At 42.7% G+C, this 11,160-nt stretch overlaps 1 protein-coding gene across 1 annotated transcript; it reads left to right on the top strand.

Annotated features, from left to right (window-relative positions):
- The first annotated feature begins 6,122 nt into the window (after positions 1-6,122).
- Positions 6,123-10,879, top strand: LOC110523532 (T-box-containing protein TBX6L). Its single transcript, XM_036977179.1, has 8 exons — positions 6,123-6,557; positions 6,862-6,964; positions 7,644-7,808; positions 8,497-8,643; positions 8,757-8,833; positions 8,920-8,999; positions 9,090-9,327; positions 9,678-10,879. The coding sequence occupies exons 1-8, from the start codon at positions 6,427-6,429 to the stop codon at positions 10,150-10,152; spliced, it is 1,416 nt and encodes a 471-aa protein (XP_036833074.1). The 5' UTR covers positions 6,123-6,426; the 3' UTR covers positions 10,153-10,879.
- Positions 10,880-11,160: the final 281 nt, after the last annotated feature.

Genomic DNA, 11,160 nt, shown 5'->3' with positions numbered 1-11,160 from the left:
GTCAAGGGCAGACATACCTCAACCCCCCCCCCCACTCCCCCATTTAATACACAACTACAGTCATCAGGAAGGAAAGGACAAAGGCTGGATTATACCCCTTGAGCCCTCTACCTCTAAACAACCTTGGGGAGGGGCGAGAGCATGAGTAAGAAAGACTATTGTGAGTGAACATTGGACTTATCCTATAATAAACCACACAATACCAAACACTTGTTACAGTACCAGTCAAACGTTTTAGAACACCTACTCATTCAAGGGTTTTACTTTATTTTAACAATTTTCTACAATGTAGAATAATAGTGAAGACATCAAAACTATGAGATAACACATATGGAATCATGTAGTAACCAAAAAAGTGCTAAAAAATCCAAATATATTTTATATTTGAGATTCTTCAAATAGCCACCCTTTGCCTTGATGACAGCTTTTCACACTCTTGGCATTCTCTCAACCAGCTTCATGAGGTAGTCACCTGGAATGCATTTCAATTAACAGGTGTGCCTTGTTAAAAGTTAATTTGTGGAATTTCTTTCCTTCTGGATGCGTTTGAGCCAATCAGAAGTGTTGTGACAAGGTAGGGGTGGTATACAGAAGATAGCCCTATTTGGTAAAAGACCAAGTCCATATTATGATAAGAACATCTCAAATAAGCAAAGAGAAATGACAGTCCATCATTACTTTGAGACATGTAGGTCAGTCAATACAGACCATTTCAAGAACTTTGAAAGTGCAGTCGCAAAAACCATCAAGCCCTATGATGAAACTGGCCCTTATGAGGACCTCCACATGAATGGAGGACCCAGAGTTACCTCTGCTGCAGAGGATAAGTTCATTCGAGTTACCAGCCTCAGAAATTGCAGCCCAAATAATTGCTTCAAAGAGTTCAAGTAACAGATACATGTAAACATCAACTGTTCATAGGAGACTGTGTCAATCAGGCCTTCATGGTCGAATTGCTGCAAATAAACCAGTACATAAGAACACCAATAAGAAGAAGAGTCTTGCTTGGGCCAAGAAACACGAGCAATTGACATTAGACAGGTGGAAATGTGTCCTTTGGTCTGGAGTCCAAATTGGAGATTTTTGGTTCCGACCGCCGTGTCTTTGTGAGACGTCGTTTGAGTAAACGCAAGGAGATGGTGTTATGGTGTGGGGGTGCTTTGCATGTGACACTGTCTGTAATTTATTTAGAATTCAAGGAACACTTAACCAGCATGGCTACCACAGCATTTTGCAGTGATACACCATCCCATCTGGTTTGTGCTTAGTGGGTCTATCATCTGTTTTTCAACAGGACAATGACCCAACACACCAACAGGCTATGTAATGGCTATTTTACCAAGAAGAAAAACGATGGAGTGCTGCATCAGATGACCTGGCCTGAACAATCCCCCAACCTCAACCAAATTGAGATGGTTTGGACCGCAGAGTCGGACCGCAAAAGGGAATGAAAAGAAGCCAACAAGTGCTCAGCATGTGTGAACTCCTTCAGAACTGTTGGAAAAGCATTCCAGGTGAAGCTGGTTGAGAGAATGCAAAGAATGTGCAAAGATGTCATCAAGGCTAAGGGTGGCTACTTTGAAGAATCTCAAATATAAAATATATTTAGATTTGTTTAGCACTTTTTTGGTTACTACATATGTGCATATGTGTTATTTCACCGTTTTGTTGTCTTCACTATTATTATACAATGTAGAAAATAGTCAAAATAAAGAAAAACCCTTGAATGAATAGGTGTTCTAAAACTTTTGACCGATAGTACATATCAGCTGTACTAGGCTACATATGCTTCCCTCCATATTTATTTGGACAGTGAAGTCAAAATGTCTACATTTATTTATTTTATATTTAACCTGTACTGAAGCATTTTGGATTTGAGATGAAATGTTTCATATGAGGCGACAGAACAGAATGTCACCTTTTATTTTAGGGTATTTTCATATACAGTGCCTTCAGAAAGTATTCAGACCCCTTGACTTTTTCCACATTTTCCACATTTTGGTAGGTTTCAGCCTTATTCTAAAATTGATAAAATAGTTTTTTCCCCCTCATCAATCAATACACAATACCCCATAATGACAAAGCAAAAATAAATGTTTGCTAATTTATACAAAAAAAAAAAATGAAACATAACATTTACATAAGTATTCAGACCCTTTACTCAGTACTTTGTTGAAGCACCTTTGGCATGATTACAGCCTCAAGTCTTCTTGGGTATGATGCTACAAGCTTGGCACACCTGTATTTGGGGAGTTTGTCCCATTCTTCTCTGCAGATATTCTCGAGCTCTGTCAGGTTGGATGGGGAGCATTGCTGTACAGCTATTTTTAGGTCTCTCCAGAGATGTTCTATCGAGTTCAAGTCCGGGCTCTGACTGGACCACTCAAGGACATTCAGAAACTTGTCTCAAAGCCACTCCTGCATTGTCTTGGCTGTGTGGTTAGGGTCATTGTCCTGTTGGAAGGTGAACATTCTCCCCAGTCTGAGGTCCTGAGTGCTCTGGAGTAGGTTTTCTTCAAGGATCTCTCCATTCTTTGCTCCGTTCATTTTTCATCTGGAACGAATTGCAAAAATCTCTGAAGCTGGAGACGTATATCTCCCTCTCTAACTTTAAGCATCAGCTGTCAGAGCAGCTTACCGATCACTATACCTGTACACAGCCAATCTGTAAATACCCCACCCAACTACCTCACCCCCATGTTGTTATTTATTTTCTTGCTCTTTTGCACCTCAGTATCTCTACTTGCACATCATCATCTGCACATCTATCACTCCAGTGTTAATGAAAAATTGAAATTATTTCACCTCTATGGCCTATTTATTGCCTTACCTCCCTAATCTTTTACATTTTCACACACTATATAGATTTTTCTATGGTGTTACTGACTGTACGTTTGTTTATGTGTAACTCTGTGTTGTTTTTGTCGCACTACTTTGCTTTATCTTGGCCAGGTTGCAGTTGTAAATGAGAACTTGTTCTCAACTGGCCAAACAGTTGAGGCCCCCTCTTGAGGGCGCCAGGCTGCCCTGCATCACTCACTCCTAACATCTATTACGCACACCTGCCTTCCCTCGTGACACGCATCAGCCGATATTGGACTCACTCATCATCTGTTTATTACCTCCCCTATATTTGTCAGTTCCCCAGCTCTGTTCCCCACTGCTGCATTGATTGTTTTTTGTCCGTGTTACCTGTTTGATAATTCTGTTACTTTCTCGTTCCACATTAAATGTTTTACTCCCCGTACCTGCTTCATCTCTCCAGCGTCAACTTATGTGACAGATGCTGTCACCACCATGCTTCACCGTCGGGATGGTGCCAGGTTTACTCCAGAAGTGACGCTTGGCATTCAGGCCAAAGAGTTCTATCTTGGTTTCATCAGACCAGAAACTCTTGCTTATCATGGTCTGAGAGTCTTTATGTGCCTTTTGGCAAACTCCAAGTGGGCTGTCATGTGCCTTTTTCTGAGGAGGGGTTTATGCCTGGCCACTCTACCATAAAGGCCTGATTGGTGGAGTGCTGCAGAGATGGTTGTCCTTCTGGAAGGTTCTCCCATCTCCACAGAGGAACTCTAGAGCTCAGTCAGTGACCATCGGTTTCTTGGTCACCTTCCTGACCAAGGACCTTCTCCAGGACCGCCGAGTGCTGAAGTGCGTAGCGCGTAACCATCTGTCCTCGGTTGCAACCTTCAAAACCAAACTTCCTCTGGAAGCAACATCAGCACAAGAACTGTTAGTCGGGAGCTTCTTGAAATGGGTGGAGGAGGAATAATGGTCTGGGGCTGTTGTTCATGGTTCGGGCTAGGTCCCTTAGTTCCAGTGAAGGGACATTTTAACGCTACAACATACAATTACATTTTAGATGATTCTGTGCTTCCAACTTTGTGGCAACAGTTTGGGAAAGGTCATTTCTTGTTTCAGCATGACAATGCACCCATGCATAAAGCGAGGTCCATACAAAAATGGTTTTTTTGAGATCAGTGTGGAAGAACTTGACTGGCCTGCACAGAGCCCTGACCTCAGCCCCATCAAACACCTTTGGGATGAATTGGAAAGCCGACTGCGACCCAGGTCTAATCGCCCAACATCACTGCCAACCTCACTAATGCTCTTGTGGCTGAATGGAAGCAAGTCCCCCCAGCAGTATTCCAACATCTAGTGGAAAGCCTTCCCAGAAGAGTGAAGGCTGTTATAGCAGCAAAGGGGGGACCAGCTCCATATTAATGCACATGATTTTGGAATGAGATGTTCGACGAACATACAGTACCCGTCAAAAGTTTGGACACACCTACTCATTGAAATTTATGTTTTTATTTGTACTATCTTCTACCTTGTAGAATAATAGTGAAGACAACAAAACTATGAAATAACACATATGGAATCATGTAGTAACCAAAAAAGTGTTAAACAAATCTAAATATATTTTTATATTTGAGATTCTTCAAAGTAGCCACCCTTAGCCTTGATGACAGCTTTGCACACTCTTGGCATTATCTCAACCAGATTCATGAGGAATGCTTTTCCAACAGTCTTGAAGGAGTTCCCACATATGCTGTGCACTTGTTGGTTGCTTTTCCTTCACTCTGCAGTCCAACTCATCCCAAACCATCTCAATTGGGTTGAGGTCGGGTGATTGAGGAGTCCAGGTCATCTGATGCAGCACTCTATCGTTCTCTTTCTTGGTCAAATAGCTCTTACACAGCCTGGAGGCGTGTTGGGTCATTGTCCTGTTGAAAAACAAATGATAGTCCCACTAAGCACAAACCAGATGGGATGGCGTATCACTGCAGAATGCTGTGGTAGCCATGCTGGTTAAGTGCGCCTTGAATTCTAAATAAATCACAGTGTCACCAGCAAAGCACCCCCACACCATCACACCTCATCCTCCATGCTTCACGGTGGGAACCACACATGCAGAGATCATCCGTTCATCTACGCCATGTCTCACAAGACACAGCGGTTGGAACCAAAAATCTCAAATCAGAACAAAGGTTTAATGTCAATTGCTTGTGTTTCTTGGCCCAGCAAGTCTCTTCTTTTTGCTGTCCTTCAGTAGTGGTTTATTTGCAGCAATTCGACCATGAAAGCCTGATTCACACAGTCTCCTCTGAACAGTTGATGTTGAGATGTGTCTGTTACTTGAACTCTGTGAAGCATTTATTTGGGCTGCAATCTAAGGTGCAGTTAATTGCCTTCACGTCTCAGAACAAGCATAGACTGACAAGTATCAGAAGAAAGTCTTTGTTTGTACCCATTTTGAGCCTGTAATCGAACGCACAAATGCTGATGCTCCAGATACTCAACTAGTCTAAAGAAGGCCAGTTTTATTGCCTCTTTAATCAGCACAACAGTTTTCAGCTGTGCTAACATAATTGCAAAAGGGTTTTCTAATGATCAATTATTATTTTAAAATGATAAACTTGGATTAGCTAACACAATGTGCCATTGGAACACAGGTGTGATGGCTGCTGATAATGGGCCTCTGCACGCCTATGTAGATATTCCATTAAAAAATTGCCGTTTCCAGCTACAATAGTCATTTACAACATTAACAATGTCTACACTGTATTTCTGATCAATTTGATGTCATTTGATGTTTTTTTTGTTGTTTTTTTTTATTTGCTTTTCTTTCAAAAACAAGGATATTTCTAAAAGACCCCAAACTTTTGAACGTTAGTGTATGTTTTACCATTTAGAAATTAAAGTACTTCATGTATCTAGTCCCCTCATTTGAATAAGTCATAAGTATTTGAACCTATTCACCTATAGTGCATTAAAGTAGTCAAAAGTTTAGTATTTCGTCTTATATTCTTAGCATGCAATGACTACATTAAGCTTGTGACTCTACAAACATGTTGGCTGCATTTGCAGTTTGAAAACAAAAGGTATGGCCCTTTCTCGAAACAAAAGGTGATGTTCAGGCAGCTATCTCTGCACAACACCACAGTATGTTCACCCCCTCCGTACCCACCCCCTCGCCTGATGGGGCACTTCAAAGATTAGAAACCAGGCAAAGGCCCCCCACACCACTCTGTTGTAACCACACCTACTTTATCCTCACAGGCCCTTCCCCTTCTTGGCTCACTAATGAACTCCAGAGGTCAGTCACTCTAACTCCACAAGCTGAGGATACAGATAGGAAAGTTTTGAGATCGACATTACTAAGAAGAAGAGATTGATACTACACTTTGCATAATCTAAGGGCCACCACTAAATCCACAGCCCCTCTCATAGTATTATCACGGTGATGTTGGTCTGATTCTAGCGAGATCAGTACACAAATTTGGATAAGGAATTTGATCTTGATTTTCACTTTGACCATTGTAGTGGACTCTGCAGGCAATGCAGCATGTATCTGGTAAGCATATATTTTTCAACCTTTACTAGATTAGTGAGTCAGTGGTCTGGCAAGAGAGCAACAGCAACATGATGACCCCGTCCCCCCTTACAGCTGACCCCTACCACCAGGGAAACGTCAGGATGACCCTGGAGAAGTCTGACCTCTGGAAGTCCTTCCACAACCTAGCAACTGAGATGATAATCACCAAACATGGCCGGTAAGATACTGTTGTTGTCAAATCAATCTTCATCATCATGGCTGGTGCCATCTCCAAACAAGCCATTGACTGAGCACATCCCATGTCTCCCATATCCCATTCATTTCTGATATGTAAATCGACAAAACATAATTGAGGTGTGTGCACTGAGGAGTACATTTCTTGCAATTCTGTAGCTTTAGCAATGCAGTGAAACTGTCTCTGCTGCTAGTATGCTTTTTTTCTTGTGTAAGAACGAGAGAGCACAGCGTTTTGGTCAGGAATTGAGAACATAATACCATTTGTGTGGGATTGTGTGTATCAGGAGGATGTTTCCTCACTGCAACGTCAGTCTATCTGGACTCCAACCCTATGCCAACTATGTCCTCATGGTGGATATGGTTCCTGTGGACAACTTCAGATACAGGGTAAGAACATGTCCACCTTCCTTCTATAATGCATCATATATCATGTCTTATACACACATTACAATACATTTCTATTGGGAAAGGTCCTATTGATAAGCCAAACGTGTCACAATTTGGAATATAGTCAGGCATTGTTTTAAAAGGCAACAACGAGATTAAGTAAAAGACAAGCTTGCATATCAACCCCAGCAGTCAGTCTGCATACAGTCCAGACAGTGACACACTAACACCCAGCCAATCACCACACACACTGCATATCAAAGACCATTACTACTTCCTGTTTTTCTACCCCCGGCTGGAGGTCCAGCCATTTAGCACCCCACCTCCAACTCTCCCCGCTCTAATCAAAGTGAATGGGGAGCAATCACCCCTCCATGCATCCACTGGCCCTCCCCTCAGTACACTGTTGCTTTTGACCAAATGGCTCTACCGAGAGAGAGTTTTTCCTTTGTTATGGCAGTTAAAGTAAAAATGTTGGTAGATTATATGGAATGATGTACATACCTACATGATACTACTCGAGCATGCAGGGATATGCACCATAGATTCCTTACATATATCACTGTAGAGACTGAGGGTATGTGAGTTCTTGTGGTGTCTAAATGTTGAGTCTTGTCTTGGAGTTTGTTTCACACCTGGGTAAACCACATCCCCTCCCCCCTGCTCTCTGTCTCTGTAGTGGAATAAGGGCCAGTGGGACATGGCTGGGAAAGCCGAGCCCCAACTCCCATGTCGGACGTACGTACATCCGGACTCCCCCGCCCCGGGCTCCTACTGGATGAAGCAATCTGTGTCCTTCCTCAAGCTCAAACTCACCAACAATACTCTGGACCAGCACGGCCATGTAAGTAAACCCATCTCCTTCTCTACTGGATACCCAGCCCACGCCTCACAGTCGGAGAGTATACAGTTGTACTATCGATAAACAATACTGTTCGTTTTTTTAAATGTTTTTTATATATATTTTTATGGGACATATAAAGAAATACAAATTACAAATTGAACAGATACATAATTGTATCCCTCTATACTTATAGAAACCCCGTCCCTTTAACAACAAAAGCAGCATACAAAAATAAAATACATTTACGATGGGGAATAATAATATATAAATATGCACACAAGTACACATACACAAAAATAAAAAAACATCACTATCCCTTCCTTCCCACACCCTTCCGTATCCCGTTGGCCAAAATTCTTACTCCTGAACAATAGAAGGCAACTGTTCAAAAAAGGAAATGAAAGGCTGCCATCTCAAGAAAAAGTTATGAGTACATCCTCTGAGTGTATTTCATTTTTTCTAAGTGTAGAAAAGACATTAGATCTTTCAACCAGGATGATGCAGTGGGAGGTTTGAAGGATTCCCAGTTAAGCAAGATCTGCCAGCGGGCTATAAGGGAGGCAAACGCTACAATGTCCGCTTTACTTTTAGTGAGACTAGGCAACGAAGATGGAACTCCAAATATAGCTATTAGAGGAAACAATGCTGTTAGTTCACTCCACCTGTGTTGTATCTGTTCTGTCCCCAGATCATCCTGCACTCTATGCATCACTACATCCCACGTTTCTCTGTGGTCCAGGCTGACAGTCTGTACAGTGTACGCTGGGGACACTTCCATTCCTTCTCCTTCCCTGAGACCTCCTTCACTGCAGTCACCGCCTACCAGAACACTAAGGTCCATCTACAAACTCACGTGTTAAGAACATACAAATGGCACACCCACATAATTCACTTTTCGGGAATGAGTGTAACCTAATCTGATGTCTTCATCTCTACTCCTGCTTTCAGATCGCTAAACTGAAGATTGACCACAACCCCTTTGCTAAGGGATTCAAAGGGGAACACACCCGTACTCATAGCAAGAGGTACGTATTATTAGAACTATAACACTTGGTGCATGTGAGAATACAAGCGATAGCATATTTATTTACATGTAATTTTTTCCCCATAGGTGTCGATCCAACAAGAGTCCTGGGAATGCTACAAAGAAAGCCAAAGAAGACAACGATCCAGGAAACCAAAGTCCTCCAGGTACCAGTCAACAATATTTTACACTGTTATAATGTAAATGGTTGCCAGCCTATTGGCAGTCTCGTTGATGCAAAACCGTTTTCCCTACAGACCTCCAGACGGCAAAATTAAACTGTGAGCTAGAAGAACAGAGGATGACCCTAGGAGCCACAGAGAACGTGGTTTCGGGTAAGGAGGATCTCTTGTCCCCCTGGGCCTTGAAACAGGACCCGTCCCAGAGCCACAGCCTGCACACTGAAATACTGGAGCTCCACGACCACAGACAGGAATACAGCACTGAGGAGCAGATGGTGCCTGGCCCTGCATCTATGTCCTACCAATCATGCAGGTACTGTACAACCACCAGGAACACTCACACATTGTAAATTACACCTTGACTTCCATTGTTTTTAAAGAAACACAAGGCTGACACACCACACTCATTTAGAGAGTCACTCTAACAGCCTGCACACCCACATGAGAACTATCATATGCAGAAACAGCACCCGTTATGCCAATGGAACATTCAGTGACTCATGGCTATACTTAACAGGCAATCTATGATGCAGGAAGTGGACACCTCCATACTGTGCATGAAAAAGTAGAGTGACTGATTTCATTTGTGGGTTGATGTCATGATGGCAACAACAACTAGCAGTTCATATCAGTAACCCACTCCATATTTCTCATTGTCTCCAGATCGGTTGAGAATGGCAGACTTCTCTCTCCCTCCTCTATAGCGGAGGATGGTGAATGCAGGCGCAGCTATGAGTCTCACGTCCCAGATGTAGCCACTGTCCCTGGACAGAAGATTACCAGACCTGTCCTTGTCAGGGACATGGGTCACCACCACCACACCTTGGCTCCAGCCATGCCCCAGGACTACAGAGTGTCCCCGGTCCATCTGCCCATGTCCTCCAAAACATACCCTGGGCATTTGGGTTACAGTTACCCCCTCTATGGCCACTACTCCACTGATCAGGGTATGGGTCAGTGGGCTGAGTGTGGTACTGGACAGTACTCTGGACCATACTTTCCTCACCACCTGCCCATCCTCACCAGTCAAACGCTGACCACAGACCAGGGCACCCTCCCAACTCAGTTTTTATCATCATGGCAACATAGCGGCAGAGTGGAGCTGGAGCCAGAACTTCAGTTTGGACAATCAGGCTGATCTGACAAACAGATCAGAATAGCTGACTCAGACTCACAAAGCGAAGGACCGGGCTTTCACATTGTGAAGAAAGATACTTGGGACATTTCAGAAACGTTTCAGAGAGGAAAAGTTGGTGATATTTGTGCATGAGGTCCAAACAAAGATATCTTAATGTGTGTTCTTTGAACTTGTTCTCTGCTATGTGTGTCAAGAGGGGTGTGTGCCATTTGCTGTTCCCAGTCTAGTCAGGCCTGCAGTCAAATTCAGCTGAAAGAGCAGAATGCTATGTCAATGCTATATACTGGACTTAATGGACTGAACCTGCTCTCCTACTGTGCTGGTGCTCCATATGAACGGCCTATAAATGTGTGTGGACGTTCATGCTTGTCTGCTGCATTTAAAGTATGTGTGTTTGTGATAATTGAGATCAGAATATAACCAAACTTACTGGGTACAGACGTCAGATTAATATGTTTTGATTTAGATTTGGTTGAGTTGTCAACGAAAGTGAATTCAATGTGAAATAAACTAAATATTTCACCATGTCACTGATTTAGGTTAAAGGAATGCGAAATTCCCTTATGTTGATGACTTTCCCCCAAATCCAATCCGTTTCCACGTTGATTCAGCGTCATCACATTGAATGTTTGGTTTAAATTATGTGGGAACAATGTTGATTCAACTACTTTTTGACCAGTGGGAAATGATGTCATGGTATTCCAAAATAAATACAATTCAGAATCAACTCATTTTCCCATATAGAAACATGAATCTTTATCATACATGTTGTGAATATCACAACTCTTTTCACACAAGCCATAAGTGATCCAAGGGAAGTCAATGTTTCCCAGGAGACACTGCAGGAAGAAGAGATACAGAGGGACGCAGAGGTCAGTCCTTCACTCCCACAGAAGGGAGTCATTGTCATAGGATAGTTGGCAACGCAGAGTACAGACGGACATAGAAGAGCACCAAGATTAGTCCTTAAAACCTGACAAAAGAGAGCATGGGGGAGAGAGATGATCA

The sequence above is a fragment of the Oncorhynchus mykiss genome, chromosome 5 (genome assembly GCF_013265735.2).
Source record: "Oncorhynchus mykiss isolate Arlee chromosome 5, USDA_OmykA_1.1, whole genome shotgun sequence".
Classification (NCBI taxonomy): domain Eukaryota; kingdom Metazoa; phylum Chordata; class Actinopteri; order Salmoniformes; family Salmonidae; genus Oncorhynchus; species Oncorhynchus mykiss.
This window is presented reverse-complemented; position numbering and strand designations above follow the sequence as displayed.

What these genes read in the sequence shown, in the direction of transcription:
- LOC110523532 (XM_036977179.1), top strand. Translation starts at nt 6,427, where the DNA reads ATGATGACCCCGTCCCCCCTTACAGCTGACCCCTACCACCAGGGAAAC. An exon ending in CCGCCTACCAGAACACTAAG is followed by an intron (nt 8,644 to 8,756) that starts GTCCATCTACAA and finishes TCCTGCTTTCAG; the next exon opens with ATCGCTAAACTGAAGATTGA. An exon ending in ACCCGTACTCATAGCAAGAG is followed by an intron (nt 8,834 to 8,919) that starts GTACGTATTATT and finishes TTTTCCCCATAG; the next exon opens with GTGTCGATCCAACAAGAGTC.